The sequence below is a fragment of the Diceros bicornis genome, chromosome 22 (genome assembly GCF_020826845.1).
Source record: "Diceros bicornis minor isolate mBicDic1 chromosome 22, mDicBic1.mat.cur, whole genome shotgun sequence".
In the NCBI taxonomy this organism is placed as follows: Eukaryota; Metazoa; Chordata; class Mammalia; order Perissodactyla; family Rhinocerotidae; genus Diceros; species Diceros bicornis.
Genome location: NC_080761.1, coordinates 7,596,763 through 7,619,374, shown reverse-complemented (window position 1 = coordinate 7,619,374; position 22,612 = coordinate 7,596,763). Strand labels below are relative to the sequence as shown.

The 22,612-nt window shown below is 34.0% G+C and overlaps 1 protein-coding gene across 13 annotated transcripts in view; it reads right to left on the bottom strand.

Moving 5' to 3' along the window:
- Positions 1-22,612, bottom strand: part of AGTPBP1 (ATP/GTP binding carboxypeptidase 1) — a 157,791-nt gene that overhangs the window by 74,457 nt on the left and 60,722 nt on the right. For 10 of the 13 annotated variants that reach the window (XM_058565511.1, XM_058565512.1, XM_058565513.1 and 7 more), the window contains 4 exons: positions 19,704-19,741; positions 15,573-15,781; positions 13,830-14,007; positions 2,711-2,808 (listed from right to left, as the gene is read on the bottom strand). In XM_058565511.1, coding sequence (XP_058421494.1) covers positions 2,711-2,808; positions 13,830-14,007; positions 15,573-15,781; positions 19,704-19,741 — 523 coding nt within the window. The remainder of the gene's footprint in view (positions 1-2,710; positions 2,809-13,829; positions 14,008-15,572; positions 15,782-19,703; positions 19,742-22,612) is intronic. The other 3 variants (XM_058565516.1, XM_058565518.1, XM_058565520.1) reach the window with 2 other exon arrangements.

The following is a 22,612-nucleotide window of genomic DNA, read 5'->3' as shown; positions in this document are numbered from 1 at the left end:
TTTTCTCTAAACATACTAGTTCAATACTCAATATTATTTCGTGAAAATATAGCCTTACATAGTGTCTCTCTACTTAAAAAAAAAAAGAATTTACCTGTAAAAAGGGCATAGTGAGGAAAGAAAACTATACTTTGAGAGGTCAATAGCAGGAAATTTTGTGTTTTGGTTTGGGGAAAAACAAAGATAAAGAGCTACTGACAGAAGAAAGAAATAAAACAACCTTCTACCACTCCTTCAAGTTCTAAAGTTCAAGAGAGAAAAAAGAATGCACTGAAGCTTACTGACAAGACCTGACTATCTGGAGATGAGTCTTCTAGAACCTCCAGGTTTCTATAAACACTCCAAACTCTGAAAAATCTGGGGCAAGAGAATGGAATCACTGTGGTGAGGAAAAAACAGTCTCTAAGACTACAACCACAATAGAACACAACCAAATGTATCCCCACTACTATGTTAACAAGTTCAATTGAAGCATGAAAGAAGTGATGAGATTTAGAGAAAAAGGAAAAATTAAGGAAAGTCCAAATGTAACAGCCAAGGAGAGTAAGAGGAAGACAGTGGGAAGAAGAAAAGTAAGGTAATACAGTTTAGCAGTCTCAAAGAGCCAACAATTCTATAGCCCTTGAAGAAAAATCACATTTTAGTATAGCATAGTGGTAAAGAGAGCAGACATTCACAACAGACCGCTTTATTCTGAATTCTAGCCCCACCTCTTATAAGCCACACCGATAACCTTTCTGTGCCTCCATCTTCTAATTATTAGCCCTGTACAGCAGGAGTAATAATACTACATGCCTTATAGGATTGCTATAAGGATTTAATGGTTACTATATGTAAAGAGTATGGACTAGCATAGGATTGAGTGTTCAGTAGATTCAATCTATTATTTTTTCTTCTTACTATAACTGTTGTATTAAGGTAAAGTGGGGAAAATGTGAGCAATCATGGATACTCCAGTGAATAATGCAGCCAACAACTGTATTTTTCAAAGATATGAATTGAATACAAGACAAAGAAATCTTCTAAATTAAATGTCCTAAATAAAAGGAGACTTAAGAAACAAAATAATTAAATGCAATACCTGATGCTAGATCCTATACTAGAAAGGGGAAAAAAAATCTTATAAAGGACATTATTATATCAAATTGACAAAATGGAATACAGATGGTAGATTAGGTAAAAATATTATATCACTTTAACTTTATGAAGTTGCTAACTCTACCGGGGTTATGTAAGAGAGTATCACTATTCTTAGGATATATATACTGATGCACTTAGGAGTAAAGGACCATGATACATAATATATGTAACTTACCCTCTAATGATTAAAAAAAATTTTTAAGTATGTATTCATGCACACACACTGACAATTTCCAAGCAGCAAAATCAGACTCATTGGTATAATTCCTACTGAGTTCTATTTCCCCACCAATCTCTCTGTCTTTACACGTGTAATGATCACAACAGATATTTTTAATGAGGACGCTGAGAATCAAACAAATTATACTCAACATACTTTGTTTTTAATAGACATAGAAACACATAGCACATAAAAGAAAGATTTCTATCAAAATACAATACTTTAAATTATAAACTCAGTATTAATCTGTGAAATTCTACTACCCCTAAACACTCACTTCTCAAAGAATCTAAACAGCTGATTTGAATATTGCTCCTGTTATCTAAGAAACACTTTACATACAGAATTTAAATTCTCCTAACTTGGATCCTACCAGTTCTTTCACTTACATCAAGTCCAGAACTACAAACACACAGTTACCCCAGATGTTTTGCCTTGACTGTCAGAGCCTGCACTGTTTTTCTTCCTTGTAGCTTCTTGAGGCCAGGATGCAGATCATCATGTCACCCAGATTGGCTAACTTGACAATTTTGCCAAAGCTTGCCTTGGTGACAATCTTTGGTGACAATGAAACTGCTTCTATATCTGCTATTTCCCCTTCCAGTATCTTAGATTCTAACTCCAGAGTCAAATACTCAGTGTACTCCAATTTTGATGTAGCATTTCAAGACAAGGCCCAAGCAGACAAAAGTCAAATGAATCCACCCCCAAAAAAGCAGTAAGCTAAATAGTTGAAAAACGAAGGAGTTAAGCAAATATTTTTCTACAGACATTAAAATGGCCCCCTCTACCACCAAATAAAGCAAAGTTAGAGGCACCATAAAATTTTCAAAACTCACCTGCCTCTTTACTTAACATCTCATATAACATGACAATAATTTTTTCTTTTCTCAATTCTCAATAAACACTTATGTCCATTTCCCTCTCCAATTAACTGAAACCTAAGAATCATGTAAACACTAATTCTTACCAAAAAGCCATCAGTTATCAATTATTTTCCTACTATTTTTGTATCCCCAAAAGATTGGTGAAAGAGGAGTAGGTTGCCATTTAGAGTCTTAAACCAGTTTCCTTCAAACTTAGATTTCCTTAGACTTTAAAATCTAAGTCAGAAAGGTTAGATAAAATCTTCCTGGTCAGAGAAGAGTGGAAATAAATTATTTTAAGGCCCTTTTCAGACCAATGCCTTCAAAGCAACATTATTTTCCCTTTCAATAGCTTAGTATCCATCATCACTCATGATAAAAAGATGTGGACAGATTAATCTACCATTAGCCATATCTATTTACCCAATTTCACAACTGTGTATGCAATTTATAAAGTTGACTAATGACAGAAATTTATACTAACCTTAAAATTTTGATCTAGGTCATCTTCATTTTCCGTTTCATTTTCGGCTTCTAAATCAATATCATCATTGTCATCACTCTCATCTACTACGTCATCCACTGTGATACAAAATGTGCTATAAGTAGGTCAGAGGTAAGCATTCTAAAGCATGCACATTCAAAGGTAGAAGGATATATATAAAGTATTTCAATCACCAAAGGAAAAGTAAATGAAATTTCTTATTAAAAATATCTCTAAGGCTGTCCCAAGTGTTGAAAAATGTCTGAGATAAAGTAAAAGTGCTTTAAAATTTGGAGAAACATCGTAAAAATGTATAGGTTTTTTACTGTCATTCTCAGTTTTAAAAAATTAATAATGTCTTATGTTGCAACAACCTGAATGAAACATCTTGTTTCTTATTTATGATAAATTTCAATAACATTTCATCCCTTTACAATTCACTTCCCATTTATGTGGTTCAATAACCACCTTGAGCCACGTACTGTGTCGTGTGCTGGGAATTTTTTAAAAAGATGTGTAAATACAGTCCCTGCCCTCAGGGAGCTCAAGAGGTTAAAGAGCAGGAAAGAGTACACAAGTCATTAAAATACAAAAGATACACGTTAATGAAGGCATATACTTAAAAATGCTATGGGAAAATAAGAGATGGAATAACTAACTGCAAACTGCTCAGGGCCAAGGGGTTATCAGTGATCACTTCACAAAATAGGTAGGTAAGCAGTAACAGGAAAATATAGCAGCTTTCTAGGTGAACATAAGGGTGGGTGAGTGTGGCTTTTAAGAGGAGGAAATAATAATGCTAAATAAAGAATTCAGATAATATCTTTAGAAAATAATAAGTTAACCATGACTTAACTTGTATGCTTGGGAAAGTACTAAGAGAGGCAAATAAGAACAGGAAAATGAAGTGTATAGCAGGCTAAGTAGTTTAGATTTTTAACCTATGGAAGACAAGCACTGAGGATTTTCAAGAGGAGAATGGTTTAATTCAACTTACCCGTTTTTCAAAAGAAGGCACTTGTGAGAGAGGGAGCATATATGTGGAGGAACACCAATCAGTAGAGGAAAAGACACTAACTGCCTGGACCACTACAGCAATAATAGGGATGAAGAACGAATATGCACTAGAGAAAAACTCAGGGGACAGAATGTAAAAGGACACGAGGACCATGGAAGCGGACGAGACAGGGAAAGAAGAGTGGAAGAGTACTTTGAGAGTACTCAGGCAAGTAACTGAGGGCTGTAAAACAAAGTAGAGAGTATTTTTAAGGGACATTTTTCTAAACTTTATTTTTTTAACTCAGGAATAATTGACAAATATAATTGTATATATTTAAAGTGTACAAGGTGACGATTTGATATATATATGCATTGTAAAATGATTACCAAGATGCAGATACTTAACACGTGCATCACCTCACATTGCTAACAGTGTTAAACAATTTGTGTGTGTGCGTGTGTGTGTGGTGAGAATGCTTAAGATCTACTCTCAGGAACTTTCAAGTATGCAATAGGATATTATTAACTATAGTCACCATGCTGTACATTAGATCCCTAGAACTTAATATTTTTATAACTGAAAATTTGTACCCTTTGACCTCATCACCCCATTTATCACTTCCCAGCCCCTGCATCCATCATTCTATTCTCTGTTTCTATGAAATCGCTTTTTTTTTTACATATTCCACATATAAGTGATACCACATATTTTTGTCTGGCATAGTTCACTTAGCATAATGTTCTCCACATTCACCCATGTTGTTGCAAATGGTGGGATTTCCTTCTTTTTTGTTGGCTGAATAATATTTCTATATTTCCTTTATCCACTCATCCATCGAAGGACATTTAGGGGTTTCCAAATCTTGGCTATTGTGAATAAAGCTGAAATGAACATGAGTGTGCAGATCTCTCAAGATAATGATTTCAATTCCTTCAGATAAACAGCCAGGAGTGAAATTGCTTATATTTCTATTTTTAATTTCTTGAGGAACCTCATTATTTTCCATAATAATTATACCATCTTACATTTCCCACAAACAATGTTTAAGGGTTCTGTTTTCTCCACATCCTCGCCAACATTCGCTATCTCTTATCTTTTTCATAACAGCCATTCTAATGTGTGTGAGGTGTATCTCACTGCAGTTTTGATTTGCATTTCCCTGATGATTAGTGATGCTGAGCACCTTTTCATATACCTATTGGCTGTTTGTATGCCTCCTTTGGGAAAATGGTTATTCAGCTTATTCAGTTATTATACTTTGTCCATTTTTTACTCGGATTATTTGCTTTTGTGCTATTCAGCTATATGAGTTCTTTATATACTTTAGATATTAACCTCTTATCAGATACGTGGTTTGGAAATATTTCCTTCCATTCTGTACGTTGCCTTTTCAATTTATTGTTTTCTTTGCTGTGCAGAATGTCTTTAGTTTGATGTAGTTTCATTTGTTTCTGTTGCTATTGCTTTTGGTGTCTTATCTAAGAAATCACTGCCAAGACCAATGGAAAGGATCTTTTTCCCTAAATTTTCTTCTAGTTTTACAGTTTTAGGTCTTATATTTAAGTCTTTGATCCATTTTAAGTTAATTTTTGTGAGTGGTGTAAGATTTCATTCTTTTGCATGTGGATATCTAGTTTCCCCATTAGCATTTACTGAATATACTGTCCTTTCCCCATTATGTGCTCTTAGCACTCTTATCAAAAATTGGCTGACTGTATATGCATGGGTTTATGTCTGGGCTCTCTATTCTGTTCCACCTGTCTATGTGCCTGGTTTATTTGAGTATCATACTGTTTTGAATAGTACAGCTTTGTAATAGTTTCAAATCAGGAACTGTGATGCCTACAGCTTTGTCCTTCTTTCTCAGGATTGTTTTGGTTATTTGGGATCTTTTGTGGTTCCATACAAATTTTAGGATAGTTTTGTACATTTCTGTGAAAAATGCCCTTGGAATTTTGATAGGGATTGCATCGAATCTGTAGATCACTTTGGGTAGTATGGACATTTTAACAATACTAATTCTTCCAATCCAAGAACACAGAATATCTTTCCATTTATTTGTGTATTCTTCCATCTCTTTCATCAAGGTCTTATAGTTTTCAGTGTACAGGTCTTTCAAATCCTTGGTAAAATTTATTTCTAAGTATTTTATTTTTTCTGATGCTACTGTAAATGAGATTGTTTTCTTAATTTCTTTCAGATAGTTCATTGTTAGTGTTTAAAAACACAACTGATTTTTGTATATTGACTTTGTATCCTGCAACTTTACTATATTCATTTATTAGTTCTAACAGTTTTTTCCATAGATAAGATCATGTCATCTGCAAAGATAATTTTACTTCTTCCATTCTGATTTGGATGCCTTTTATTTCTTTTTCTAGCCTAACTGTTACAGTTAAGATATTTAGTACTGTGTTGAATAGAAATGGCAAGAGTGGACATCCTTATCTTGTTCCCGATCTTAGAGGAAAGGCTTTTTAACTTTTCACCATTGAGTATTATGTTAGCTATGACTTGTCATATATGGCCTTTATTATGATGAGGAACATTCCTTCTATACCTAATTTGTTGAGAGTTTTTATCATGAAAGGATTCTGAATTTCTTCAAATGCTTTTTCTGCATCTATTGAGATGATCATATGATTTTTAGCCTTCATTCTGTTAATGTGGTGTGTCACATCTTGATTTGTGGATACTGAAACATCCTTGCATCCCACAGATGAATCCCACTTGATCACGGTGTATGATCCTTTTAATCTGTTGTTGAATTCAGTTTGCTCGTATTTTGTTGAGGATTTTTGCATCTATGTTCATCAGGGATATTGGCCTGTAACTTTCTTTTCTTGTAGTATCCTTGCCTGCCTTTGGTATCAGGGTGATGCTGGTTCCATAAAATGAGTTTGGAAGTGTTCCTTCCTCTTCAATTTTTTTGAAGAGTTTAAGAAGGATTCTCTTTAAATGTTTGGTAGAATTCACTTGTGAAGCCATCTGGTCCTGGGCTTTTGTTGGGAGATTTTTTTATTAGCAATTCAATGTCCTTACTAGTAATTGGTCTGCTCAGATTTTCTATTTCTTCATGATTCAGTCTTGGTGGCTTTTGTGTTTCTAGGAATTTATCCATTTCTTCTAAAATGTCCAATCTGTTGGAGTATAATCATTCATAGTAGTCTCTTATGATCCTTTGCATTTCTATGGTATCAATTGTAATGTCTCCTCTTTCATTTCTATTTTATTGAGTCATGTCTCTTTTTTTCCTACTCTAGCTAAAGGTTTGGCAATTTTGTTTATCTTTTCAAAAAATCAACTATTAGTTTTGTTAATCTTTTTTATTATCTTTCTAGTCTCTATTTATTTATTTCTGCTCTTCATTATTTCCTTCCTTTTACTAACTTTGGACTTAGTTTGTTCTTCCTTTTCTGGTTCCTTGAAGTGTAAGGTTTATTTGGATCTTTCCTTTTTTTTTAATGTAGCTGTTTAAACTTCCCTCTCAGAACTACTTTTGCTGCATCCCATAAGTTTTGACATGCTGTGTTTCCATTTTTGTTTATATCAAGATATTTATTTCTTCTTTGACCCATTGGTTGCTCAGAAGTATGCTGTTTAATTTCCACATATCGCTAAACACTGCAGTTTTACTCCTATTACTGATTTCTAGTTTGAAACCATTGTGGTCAGAAAAGATACTTGATGTGATTTCAATCTTCTTAAATTCATTAAGACTTGTTTTGTGACCTAACATATGACATATGCTGGAGAACGTTCCATGCGCTGGAGAAGAATGTGTACTCTGCTGCTATTGGATGGAATTTTCTGTATGTGTCTGTTACGTCCACTGTATTCTTCAGGTCCAAAATTTCTGTTTAGTTCTTTTTACTATTTCTTTCTCTTTGTTGAACTTCTCGATTTAGTTCATGTATTGTTTTCCTAAATTCATTGAGTTGTCTGTCTTCTCTTGAATTATCTGAGTTCCCTTAAAATAATTATTTTGAATTCTTTTTTAAAGATAACTTGCAGATCTCCATTTCTTTGGGGTTAGTTACTGGAAAATTATTGTGCTCGTTTGGTAGTGTCATGTTTCCTTGCTTTTTTATGTTTCAGATAGCTTTTTGTTGATATCTGCACATTTGAAAGCACAGTCACCTCTTCCAGCCTTTTCGGACCGGCTTAGGTGGGGAAAGACCTTCCCCTGAAGGCACCAGCTGCATAGGATATAGCACCTTTGCTTCCTGGATAACCTACTCCGGAGGTCCTGCAGGTGGCAGTGGTGGCTAGGGCTACTGGCCCTAGGGCTATTGCCTCAGAGGCAAAGGCTGCTGTGGTCTCCCCGTGTCCTCCCTTTTTTGCCCATGGGAGGAAGTTCTAGCCAAGGAGATCCCTCTTGGCACCTGGTCTGGTATGCTGGCACTCAGAACAGTAGCAGAACTGGAGTCCTGGGATTAGGCACATGCAGAACCAACACAGTGCCTGGGTCCCGGGGCACAGGTGCACTTGGTGCAGCAGTGGCACTGGTGTCTAAGGGGCAAGAGCATGCAGATTTCTCATGGAAAAAGGGTGACTCTAGCTGGGGAGAGATGCAGCAGCAGCACGGGCCCACAGCGACAGCCCCATCCCCATCCCCAGGAAGTAGATACAATGGGTGGGAACTACAGGCAGCTCCATCAGCTGGGATCAGCGTTGACGAAGACGTAGGAGACTTCACTAGCAAAGGCTACAAACATCCACAGCAGTGAGGCTTGCTGGGATTCTTCTGCTTTCCTTTTCCCTGTCAGGTGAAATTCCTCTGAGGGGAACCCTCTTGGTGCCGAGCTGCTCTGGACTAGAGGACAAGGTGACGTAGATAAAATGCTTCTCGTACTTTTTATGTGGCCACCCTCAGTTTCTGAGCTCTGCAAGGTTTTTGATGCTTCTTCATTGTAGTCCAGATCTAGCCCTGAGATATTTTCAACAGTTTTTAGTTGGTTGCTTATTGTTTTTGCTGAATTTGTGGGGGAGATGAGCATTGGGACCCTCTGTCTTGCTGATATCACCTTCTTTAGACTCTTTTTGACTTCCATTTCCAATATGACTTATTATAGCGAAGATTATAAACTCCTCCCCGCCCCCCTGTTCTCCTCTCCTTCTTTTTAGTAACAGGGCAAAGAGAATGTACTACAAAAATGTCTGTTATTACAACTGTTGCTTGAGTGACTGGGGTACTGTACCAGGTCACTCTGAAATAGCAGCTCAGTCTATCCTAACACAGTTAACAAATTGCTTTTTAAATTCTTTTGGAAATAGCAAAAAATAAGTGTTCATATTGCATATGGTACCCTGGGTCTATTTATGCCAATGTACTAACAGCAGTTAGTCATGGACAAACAAGGGAAGAACTGACATTTGGAGAAGGAACTGTTAGGAAAAAAGAAAGAAACTGAATTCAGAAAGACCTATTGCAAACAAGAAAGATGACTGCTTGGATAGGGAGAAGAGAAAATGCAGTTCAGCATCAGAAAGAAAATATGTTTTTAATTTTTAATCAAACCTTTCAAATATTTTCCTTTACATGGTATTTTCCTTTGGTTTTATACTCCAGATGTGAAATGCCATATAGCTTAGGGTGTCTGAGACCTTCTTTTCTATCCCACTGATCTACTCTTGTGCCATTGCCAATAAATAATATCAATTATTATAGCTTAATCATACAATTAAAATCAGGGAATATAAATCAACCCTTGTCATTAGTTTTCAAAATGTCCCTGGCTCATTTATAGTAAAAATAAAAATATAGGAAAAAACTTTAAATGCCTATCAATAGGAAACTAGTCAGATAAATTATACCATATATCTGTATGATATAACAATTAAAAGGAATGAGCCAGCACCTTCTGTAAGGTTTTGGAAAGTATATTCAAAGGGGTTTATTCTGCTGTTGCTATTGCTCCTGCAAACGTGACCTACTTTCCCTTCGCATTTTCTAACTGATTTTTGTTGATATATATACATAGAACACATCTATCTCTGTACCTCTCTCTCTCCTTCTCTCTCTATATACACATGTACATATGTGTATATTTTAATATACATATATACATAATAATATACATATTATTTTTATACATATATATAGTGACACATATACATACACAGGCACACAGGAAACCTATTGAATTTTATTAATTTATCTTGTACACAATAATTTAAATTTTATTTTGCCTGCGACACGTTTTATAATTGATTTGCTTGTATTTTCTACATAGACAGTAATATCATCCACAGATACTGACAACTTGATCTCACTCTTTTAATGATTAAGACCTTTGCTTTCCCTGTCTTACTCATTTGGCTAGGGCTTTCAAAACAAAGTTAATAATAATGGTTGAGAGAGGCATTCTGTAACATTTCATTACTATTTGTGATGTTGGCTATTGGTTTGAGTTAGATAATACTCTTGTTTGGAAAATATTCCTGGATTCCTTAAGAAATTTTATCTGGAACTAACCATTTTTTATTGAATCTCTTCATGGCATTCACTGAGATAATCATTGGTTTTCGTCCTTTGACCTACTGATGATAAATTTTATTAATTAAAATCTTAACACGGGGCTAGCCCAGTGGCGCAGTGCTTGAATTTGCAGGCTCCACTACGGCAGCCTGGGGCTGACAGGTTCGGATCCCAGGAGCGGACCTACACACCGCTTATCAAGCCATGCTGTGGCAGGCATCCCACACAAAGTAGAGGAAGATGGGCAGAGATGTTAGCTCAAGGCCAATCTTTCTCAGCAAAAAGACGAGGATTGCCAGCAGATGGTAGCTCAGGGCTAATCTTCCTCACCAAAAAAAAAAAAAAATCTTAACACTACAATGAACTTACTTTCTTAAAAATAATCCTTACTTTGTCAAGGTGTCCTATACATGAAAAATACTGGTCAATTCAATTTGCTAATATTTTAGGATTTTTATATTTATTTTCATGAGTAACAATGATCTGTAGGTTGTTTCAGGTTACTCTTACCAGGTTTTTATTTCAGCATCATGCTAGCTTCTAAACTTTCCTTTTTTTTCCTATGCTCTAGAAAATAAAACATAGGAAAATTTCTTGAAAGTTGAGAGAACTAATCTATAAAGTCATCAGCATTTGGTGTCTTCACTGATGGCAACCTGACTGCATTTTCAGTTGTAGGTTCTCTAAAGTCAATTTTAGTTATTCATATTTTCCTGTTGTCCATTTCAATCATATTTCCAAATGTATTAATAGGAGTCATCTTTAGCATCATTTAGATTGGTTTAACCTCTATTTAATTGGCCAAAAACTTACAGATATATTAAAATCACCCACTACTACGTTTGTACCTATTTCTCCTTATTATTCAAATGATTATAGCTTTATCTATCTTTGTTCTAGAATTTGGCACATTTATTATGATGTAGCTTGTATAAAATAATCTTTGCTGTCTTGTTTCAAATATTTTGTTCTGTGTTCATATTTTGTATGGTAGTAATACTGTCGTCTTCAGCTCTTTTGAGGTGGGAATAACAGATACACACTTGCCGACCTGTTTACTTCAAAGCTTTCTGTCTTGCTGTTTTAAGAGTCTCCAGCATATATCAGCTACTTAGATTTTGTTTTTTTAACCCAATCTGAGAGTCTCTTTCTTTTAACAGGAGTATTTTATCCATTTAGATATCTTATTACTGAAACTGAGTTGCTTTTTCTTGCTTGGTATTAACGCTCTCAGGATTTTGTGCATCTTTGAAATTTCCTTGCTTTTCTATGGCAGTGATGATGGACCCTTTCAAGAATTTTTTCCAAAGAAAAAAACATACAAAATTTTATATAGAATTCAAAGTGTTCATAGTCTCTGAAGTCCATCCATGGATTCCTGTGGTTCAATGGATCTAAGGATCTCTGTTGTGGATGTTACTTTTACATTTTAAAACACATATTTGGACCACTATTTCTACAATTATAATTTTAGAAATGCAAGAATAGTGTAATATTAGGAAACTATCAACACAAATTTTAGTTCATTTATGTAAAAGACCCAGTCTGTTCTTACTGTATATTATGTATCTTTCACCAAGAATTAGTTAGTATATTTCAAAGTAATAGCAGAGAGAACAGTTTGTAATGGTTAATACAATTACTCTGCTACCATGTCTTCTGTATTCTTGACATCGTAATTCATCATTGGCCTGGTTGGAGTAATAGTTCATGCAATTACTTTAGGAAGGGTACCCAGGTAATATACTTCTATACTCTTACACGCCTAAGAATATGTCACCTTCACATATGGATGGCAACTAATAAGCATTCATAAATCTCAAGTCAGGACTCTTTTCCTTCAAATCTCTGTGGATGCTGTTTCACTACCTTTTGGCATTTAACGTTCAAGAGAGTAAGTTTTGAGGCCAGCTCAATTCATTCATCAACACATGTTAAATGCACACTTATTATGTCTCATTGCAATCTAATGAATGCTGAGGACAAAATGAAGGAAAAAACAACAGTCCTATCCCCATGGAACTTATATTCTAGCTGAGAAAGGAAAAAATAATGAAAACTGTGATAAATGTAATGAAGCCTGATATGTGAGAAAATGGAAAAAGAGGGTATTTTCTGACATCTTAATCATGGAGGCCTATTAGTCAATGTAAATCTCCATTTCTAGTTCAGTGATCCATCAGTCTGAGGTGAGGCAGAAAAGGAATCCTCAGAAAAATATCATCTCTGTCATTTTTTCCCCATGTTTGGTGAATTCACTACCCTAGAAGCCAGCTTTCTCCATCCATGTGATCATTCGGGACACTGAACAAAGAACACAACAGGGTATATCCTATCTCCTTCCCAGGGTTACTATCTGCCGTATCATAGAGAAGTTTCACCAGCTTTCTACCAATTAGAACCACCATTTAAACCCCCATAATCCTACGCGGAGATACAGGAAAGAAAAGATTTCAACTGCCCCTTGACTGTCCCTCCAAATTAGATGCTAGTGGAACCTCAACTTGAAGCCAGAGATACTGCATCTCATAGAAGAGTGAGTAGAGAGCTGACACTCTTCTTTAATCTATTCATATCTCTACCATGTTTGTTGCATGTTCTATATTTGTTCAGTAAGAATGCTCCTTTTACCTAATCTTCAGATTCAGCAGATTTTTCCCCTATTTTTTAAAGTCTGTTGGTAATTTTAAATGGAATTGGAAGAAGGAATTAGATTATTGTTTTCACTTAGCTATCTTATTTAAGTCCCAGACTTAGTCTTAAGACTTTTAAACCTTTTAAAGAAAGTTTCTAAATAATCCATTTTGATATTTTGTGTAGACTAAACTTGCAATTTAACAATTAAATATTTTAAAAATGAAATCTTCTTGTACTTTATGATATGTACCATTATAAATCTATATCAAAGATAATAAAACTAATTATAATTACTTGAAAATTCTTTTAGATCACTTTATTTCAAATAATTGCTTTTAAATAAGAACCTTCAATTTTTTTTTCAAAGTGATCAAATGACAAGCAATTACTTTAGAAATTCTATTAATAGCCTAGACTACTTTCTCTTTTCCATTTCGCTAGCTCTTATCAAAAAATTCTACTTTTCCCCCACATTAAGTTTTTACTTCCTTTACTATGTACCTACAGTATTGTACAGAAAATAGCAAACAGCCTACTTCTGATAATTTCATATTTTCATTTGGATAAGTCATGTGCAAGTTTTATTAAGCATAAACCATAACATTTTGGTTATTAGATATTTTTAACTTAAAAAAAATTAAGTTCATTAAAAAGCTACAAATGTAAGCCCAAATATAATTACCTAAACATTTAATGTTCACATTCTTATATTTTGAAAATTTATATAAAACTGTCAAATAATGTTCCTATGTGATGCTTCAATTTTTCCACCATTCACATCTACATATATGTAACACATCCCACACTACTTCCCTTAATTACTAGACCTCAATTGCTTATATTTAAAAAAGTATTTATTAAATAAAATATAATGTGACAGCTTATTGTGTCCATTAAGGCCTTCTACTGCTGGGGCATTGGACACAAGTAAAAAAAAAAAGTCAACAGAGTCATACAATCCCAAGAACCACTGAGAGCCAGCCGTCAGCACGTGGTCCTACCTTCAGGGGGTAAACTGTAGAGCTGGGCCACAGGTCCAGTCACAGGAATAACTGGCAACTGGAAATGGAAAGAACTTTTAATCGTTGGGAGTGGCAGGCGATTTTTAGGGAAACACTTCCTCATTATCAGACTGGAGGTGTTAACAAGAGGATCAAGGGTCCTGACTGCCAAACATTCCTGGTTTTTAAGAAAAGAAAAAAAAGATAATTTGCCTTTGGTGAATAACTGAACCAATTTTACATTATTTCAGAAAGTAATACATTGATAATTTTCTGTGATAATTTTCACAAAAACCATTATTTTAACATAATATAATTATAAAATAGCTTTGACTCTTCAGAAATATCTCTTTGTAAAAAAGAACTTCATGTGGCAAATTTAGTAGTACTTTTCCTTAAATATTTTAACTAAGTAGAAATCAGTACCATCTTTGGTACCAAAAGTCACCGAAGCATTAAGTAATATCTATGAGTGACTTAGGGGGCATTTAGGAAGCCTAAGGCATAAAACAAAAAAGAAAACTTAAGGGAAAAAGAAAAAAAAGCATTAAGAAAGACAGACAGTAAGAAATTAAGAAAGGTATAAGAAATAAAAAGGAATGTGCATTTGGCTGAGCCTTTCTCAGAAATACATCAATTATCATGCAATAGCACCTCTAATAATTTGCTGTTCAACTTAGAAAAGGACAGCTTGAATATCACGATTGTATGATTTAAGAGTTTAATTTGCTGTCCTGGTATCGAATCTTGAGAAGGGCTAATGGATAGGGAATTTGAAACTGTATCATATAACACTATTATTATTGACAACTGACATTTAGATGACACTTTAATATCCTGTAAAATTTTCAATATACATCTTCACATGTGACCTATCAAAACAGATGAGAAATTAAGGCTCAGAAATGATAAGTGGCATAAACAAAGTCACTCAACTCTTTCTTATATATCAAATATCCATCACTGTCTATATTAGGAATAGTAAAAACAAGTGCATATGATTGATCTAGAAAAGAAAAAGCTAAAAGTAAACATAAAATGTGTGTTCAGATACCTTAACTACTGTCATGTAGAAAAAGACTGTCTGTTGTGTGTAAGACCAAGAGTGCACAACAAGATAACCGGCTGGAATTTCCAAGAGATAGCTTTCTAATAATTACAGCCTTCTAAAAACAAAAGTTGCATTGCAACATCCTCCTTCCCCATAGCTGAAAGTCTTCTCCAGACGCTATAAAGAATCTTGCTAAAGATACCGTCAAGAAGGTTTATGCTTAAGAAGGCTGGCAGATCCCCAACTCCAGGTTTCACTTTTGTGCCTTCTCTATTTAAAAATGTTCTATCCAGAAGGAAGACATAGAGAACACTCACAGACAACAGAGCGGCCTTACCAGCTGTAAAGGATCCATAAATACCTTATGAACGGAACACACAAAACTGAGTACAGCCAATGGTACAACTTAGAAAACATGGCTACATGGAATCCCTTCCTGCCCAGCAGATGGATTTTTACATCTTCTTTTTTACCTATGGGAAACAATCTCACATCGCAGAGATATGCACAGAGCACTTTCTACAACTCAGTCTGAGGTCACATGTGAGAAATAATCTTCTGGTTTTCAGATTTTTTTTTAATATATTTATCATATTTTTCTGAATATTTTAAGAAATACTAAGTTTTCTTAAGAACTAAGTAATATCATTAATACATAATCACAATAAAGAGGAAGCAGACAAAAAACTCACTTGTGAAGTGTTATAGAGAATTTTCATCCCATTGGCATCAATAAATGCTTTTCTTCCCAACTTGATGTTTGTAACACTTTTTAAACTCTGTAAAATTCCTTTCCGAATGAGCATGTTTCTATGCCGATTATCATGGCGGTGCCAATCTACATAAATTGTTAAAAGGACTTGGACATATCCTCTGTCTACAGCTCTCCTGGCATTTGTTTCTTTAACAAAAGAAAATTGAGAAAGAATAATTTTTAAATGACAAGAGAAAGTAGCAGAATAAATCAAATTAAAACTATAACCACAACATTGTAATGAATTCTTATAATTCTTTTTTTCAGGAAAAAAACCATATGGCAGCCACATAATTAAATATCTTTTAATCTAACAAAACAAATATGACAAGTTCCAGATGGCAAATTACAATATTTTCCAGAAACCTGCCCATACATTATTTTGTGGTTAATGAATATCAAAATATCTTTAATACAATTAGGACTACATCTTTTTAAATGTTAATAGTAACAAAAGTTTCATGTATTTTAAAACTTATGAATATACTGATTTTGATTACATCAAATAGAATATATAAGCCTTTAACTTACTAGCTGTGAATATGATTTTGTTAAAAGCCATTATCATTATTGTAACTTCTAGTACAAACTTTGTGTGTTTTCACTAAAATTAACTCCATTGGATTGTAGCTCCTATTACAAACTTTATATGTTTCCACTGAAATTAACTGCTCTAATTATCCCCCTAATTATATAAATATACACGCCATAACAATGGTAAGTTAAAAATACTTATACAACTTTTTAGTAAATGAAATGTAAGGAGCATTATATGATTAAACAATGGTGCTTTCTGGTCATTAATTTTTTAACGTAACGAAAACTACATTAAAAATTTTTGAGGGGCTGGCCCAGTGCCGTAGCAGTTAAGTTTGTGTGCTCCGCTTCAGCAGCCTGGGGTTCTCGGGTTCCGATCCCGGGCATGGACCGACGCACCACTTGTCAAGCCATGCTGTGGCAGCATCCCATATAAAGCAGAAGAAGATGGGCACAGATGTTAGCCCAGGGCTAATCTTCCTCAGCAAAAACAGGAGGATTGGTAACAGATGTTAGCTCAGGGCTAATCTTCCTCACACACACACAAAAAAAAGTTTTGTAAATATCCAATTTTATTAGGGTAGAATTAACAGAAATAAATCCACAAATTTCATCTATTTTATTATTTTTAAAGTGTTAATATTTAAGATTATTAACCAAAAGGGTGCACATCACTAAGATGGCAGCAAGGGAATCCTATCACAGCAACATCCCGCGCCACCCAGCACCACATGGGTGGGCCAATGATCAGAGCACAAGGTAATGTGGAATACGAACCCATGTGAGGTTGTTTAGCTACACAGAAACACCAATCTCTTCCTCATCTAAGTTTACCTATAAAATAACCCCCTGGCTCAGGGCATGGACACTAAGATAATGCAACAGTAAGGCTCTGCTGCTTTTAGTGGCCTGAAAGAATTACTACAGTTTCCAAATGTGCTAACACATACCTAAAATATAAAGTAAAGACACTGAGATCAATAAACTTAACATTCTCTCAGAAATTGTGTTCTGACATTAGAAAGCAGGAAGAAATTCAGAAACTCATGGGGGCAGGGAGTTCTTATGTAAAAGCTCTAAAATCTCTGTTGCATCTAGAAGAGCTAGTTTGCTAAGGCTGTGGCTATTTACAAAATCAGTTTAATAGTTTTGATTAACAATAGTTTCATGTTTTAAATGAATATACTCTGTTTACACCAATTGGAATATATAAGCCTTTAGCTTACTAGCTGTGAATATGATTTTCTTAAAAGACATGATCACTGTAACTCCTATTACAAACTGTATTTCCACTAGAATTCCGGATAGTCTAAATGGTATTTATGAGGAATACTTAAATTCTTTATTAAGGATTAAAGAAGAAAGTTGCCCACAACTCAAACACAGGTGCTGAGTGACCCTCAAGAGAAGTGAACAGAGCTATATCTGCAATCTGCAACTGAGCACAACTAAAACACTTCAGTAAAGGGGTTTTTATTCATGCGTTCAGGACACCTAACTCACAGTCAACCTATGTCTCTTCTTCCCTCTCTAGTTAAAAGACAACTTAGGTTTCCCTTTAGACAACAGTGTCTAATCTATACTTCAGCAATGACAACTAAGCTGCCTGTCTTTCTGCACTGTGTGTACAGTGATGCGTCGCTTAATGACAGGGATACATTCTAAGAAACGTGCCATTAGGTGATTTCGTCGTTGTGGGAACGTCACGGAGTGTACTTACACAAACCTAGATGGTATAGGTTACTACACACCTGGGCTATATGGTACTAATCTTATGGGACCACCACCAGATACGCAGTCTGTCGTTAACCGAATCGTCATTATGCAGCGCATGACTGTATACACATTCTTTGCTTTATACTCTCTCCGATTTACTATAGTAGTCTAATTTACCCTTTTAAAGTAAATTACTATCTTCCCACCAAAAAGCAATTTTTTAAAAAATCAATGAATGAGAATATTCCAAAATTCCATATTGCATTTAAAAATATGCAGTGTACTACTAAATATTATTTGGCACTATTAAATTTTTATCCCATTTAGTGCCATGTGCCATATGAAAACATACTAAATATAAACTAGAGTCATTCTACTTGTCAGTTACTTTTTCACCTGATGTAGTAAACAGATAGGTCTGCCCACCATCCTCTTTTGAAGGAGAAGAAGGGAGATAGTAAAAGCAAGATTACTATTTAAAACTGAAGATATCAGATTTCAGTCATCTTAGGTTGATTTCTGTAAAATACTTGAAACTTATGAGAGTTTTAGTTTTTACTGACTTAGAATTAGTAACTTTGTCATTAGTGATTGTGGAAATCAGTAAGCTTTAATAAAAGTTTAGTTTTAATAGCTATTTTAATCTACTCTAAATCAAAAATATATGCCTATATTAATTTAAAAATTAATCTTTAAACAATTTGAACCACAAAGTCAGGGCACATAAAGCAAGGCGACAAATATCTATTAAAGTTAATCCTAGTATCCTGATGCTGGTCTAAAGTTTATCACATCATATATGGAAATAAAGCTACATGGCTAATCTAGCTGAGTACCACAGTTCATTTGAAAGATAAAACTGTTAGTTGAATTTTATATATTCTGACATATAATACTAATACCTAAGGTGATTTTTTAAATTTAATAAATCATTATCTTACCAAATATCAGATTTTCAATCAATTAATCATTTGCTACTATTCAAATAAACAATTCTGGTCATTCAAATTTAAGGGCAAGTTGGTGACACAGTTTTAGGGGAAAATAACATTGAAAGCCATCAACACAGCTCTTTAGGACTAAATGTTATCGTGGTTAAATAAGATGTTAATCAACCAACAGGAGTGGGAATGCTAACAAAAACTAATATTTTAAAATAGAGACACTGAGTATTTCAGAGAGAAAAAACATACAATGTAGATGATTACTCCCCAAAGGCATCCTATCATGACAAGACACATTTACTTCAATGCTTCAATTTTGAAGAGAAAAAAAGTAGTGCTTTAGTTTGTAAACGAATTTAGTAAACTGTAAATTTACATTAATAGTCATTTTTAACATTATAAATTTGAACTCATGGTAGAAATAAAATTTCTAATAAGAAGGTTCTAAATGAAAATCATACGTATTACATACAGAGATAGTAGTTTAAGATGTTTCAGATATTCTTCACAGTAAACATTCTCAATACCATGTTGGTTTCACTTTTAAAAAAAGATATTTATATAATATTTACATATTACTTTCCTCTACTAACAGGGCTTTATGTTTACATAAATAACTTAGAAAAAGGACGTCAATGTACTTGAATAAATTATATAAATGTATTGAATAAATTATATCTCAATAACATAGATGACATTAGTTATGATGTATACCAATCAACTGTACTAAAAGATAAAATCAACTTTGACATTAAATTATTACAAACCAGCTTTATAACTGTAGACTAAATCTACATTTCCAGTTTCTTTAACATAGTAGATACAATGCTCAGAAATATAGTAACTAGTATTTCTAGTATTTGAAAACTTACTTGATTTTAGCAATGCAGCAAGAGTGTCTAAAGCAACCCTGCCAACATGAGAAAACACAAACAACAATAAAACTAGTAAAATCAATCTACAATAGTAAATTCATACAATCTTTTCAGATAAATCATTATTATCTATTCCAAAAGTCATTCTTGTTATCGTCAATTACATATGGTGTTTCTCTGTACGCATCTATCTCCTCAGGTTAAAAACAGATATGAGGAAGATTGAAATATCAACAGAAGAGCACCCAAAAAAACTTTAAGGAAGAAAAAGAAAATTAACAATGTCTAAGTCTTTATATATAGCAGAGGTCAGATGAATGGAATCAATTATTGTACCTGTATCTAACAGAATTCACAAAGGAACACTACTAAGAATCAAAAGCTCTTGAGTCACAAAGAAATTAAAACAAAAATAAGTTTTAACACAAAGTTCATAGCCACAAAATTATACAGGTATCTGTAGCTATCTGACTTTAAAGTATTTTAATTCTATCAAGCAATAATCCTAATCCTAAAGTGATAACAAATGTAAAATATTTTTCAAGTAGGAGGTTTGGAGAGGAAGCATGAGCCCTCAACATTTTTCAGCCGTAAGGGGCACCAAACAGAATAATGAACCTAAGTAATACCTCAACAACCCTTACTGCCCCATTGGAGGACAAAGGAATAGCCCCCAAAATTGAAGGTGACATATTTTCTTTGAACATAAATATTCAGTTATGCATAGTGAAATCAACTGCCGTTAATCAGCTTTAAATATACATATCACTGCGGAAAACTAGTAATTTAAACAGCTTTTTAAAAAATGAGTTACTGAAGAAATGGCACTTAATTTCTGTAACTTTAAAAATATAAGCTACATACTACCTCTTAGTCAGATTTCAAGAACTATAATTAACTTGCATAAAAATATGTACATTGTCAAACTTAAGCATTTCACTCATCATTAAGCATTTGTTGAATGCCTACTAGATATCCACAGTAGCAGGTTCTTCCATGGGTATAACATTAGAAAACAAATTTAGCTCTTCCACAGATAATTTTACTAGAATTTAGATAATGTTATAAAATGTACATATCTGTGAAAAAACTGCTCAAGAAAATAAAACCAAAAACAAGGCAATGAAAGTTAAAAGCTGTATACATTAGTGATAAAGGAGACAGAGCATGACCAGATGTGGGTAAAGGTAAAGAGCATAATCGATTAGAAGATTTAAGATGGATATTGGTTTAAGATGGATATTGGTTCATAGTAAAACCTGAAACAGTAATTCAGGACAAGGCACAGAATAACTGCTCATTTATAAAAAATGCTCATTACTGCTACCGTCTAGAGCAAGTTGTTAGCAGTTACACTTTGGTTTATTGACATATATAAAGCAACCATATAAACCTTTATTTATGATAACACTTATAAAATGAAAACAAAAGTATAGGCTTTAAAAAATATTATAAATTCATATCTATAACTTTCTCAAAACACTGTGAAGTTTTGGTAATGGTGAGTTAAAAGTAAATGAAATTATAAAATTATATATTGAATTTTCATGGCATTGAATCATCAGTAAGAAACTTTCCATAATCTTATAATTATGCAATAAAATATACATAAGATTATAAAACTATGAGAATAACGATGGCTTTTAAATTAGTCGAAATTAACACACAACTAAATGGGTCTTCCAAGTGAAATGGCAATTTATGAATAAAACGGAAAAGAAGACTATTGTTCAGCAAGATTTGATAAATGCCAGAAACTGCTATAGGTGCCTTGTATATGTTTTCTAGGTTAATTCTTAAAACAATCCTGGTCCATAGAACTGGCAATTAATGGATAAGGAAACTAAAGATTTCAGAATATAATGTGCCTTGGGTCCCATAAAAACTAAGTGATATGGGAAAGAAATAATATAAGCCTCTTGTTGAGAAGGAAAATTATAAAATCAGAAATGCCAGTCTCTTCCAAAAAGATATATTGAAGTCCTAACTCCCAGTACCTCAGAATGTGACCTCATTGGGAACAGGGTCGTTGCAGATGTAATTATTTAAGATGAGGTCATACTCGGGTAGGTAGGGCTTAATCCTTCATGACTGGTGCCCTTATAAAAAGAGAGAAGACTATTTGAAGACAAACACCCCAGGAAAGAACACCATGTGATGATGGAGGCAGAGACTGAAATGTTGCAGCTATAAGCCAAAGAACACCCAAGATTTAGAGCAAACCACCAAAAGCGAGGAAGAAGCAAGGAAGGATTCTCCCACACAGGTTCAGAGGGAGCACTGGCCCTGCCAACAAGCTGATTTTGGACTGCTAGCCTCCAGAACGGTGAGACAATAAATTTCTGTTATTTTAAGCCACCCAACTTGTATTAGGTACTTTGTTACAACAGCCCTAGGAAACTAATACAATCAACTTAGATGAAATCACTTGCAATGAATTCATAGGATTTTCCCATCCACAGCTAAGTCTTTATTCAGTAGCATAAAAATCGAAGAGTACTTTCCAGAAACAGTCTTTCTCCCTGCTAGCAGATGTTTAGAACACATTTGAACCCAATAAAAGTGCTTCTGACAGTTTCTAATCATTAAACTACATGTTTTTTTTGTTGATGTTTATTCTTCAACACTGGCAAAACTGGGATATGAACCTAGTTCTTTCTGCCCATCATGCTTGTTGCACAGCTCTACTAGATTAAAGGAAATTAGCAAGTTTGGTACAAAGTCGTATTGATATTTCTACCAAAATGTTATTCAAAAGGTATCTAAAAAAACTTCAATACAAAGGAATTTCTGAAATTCTATGACACTTATAAGCCAGTAGGAATTTATAATATAAAAGTTATGAAAAAAATTTAGAATAATATATTTATTGAAATGCATAGTTTGTATTATGTTAATTGATTGGA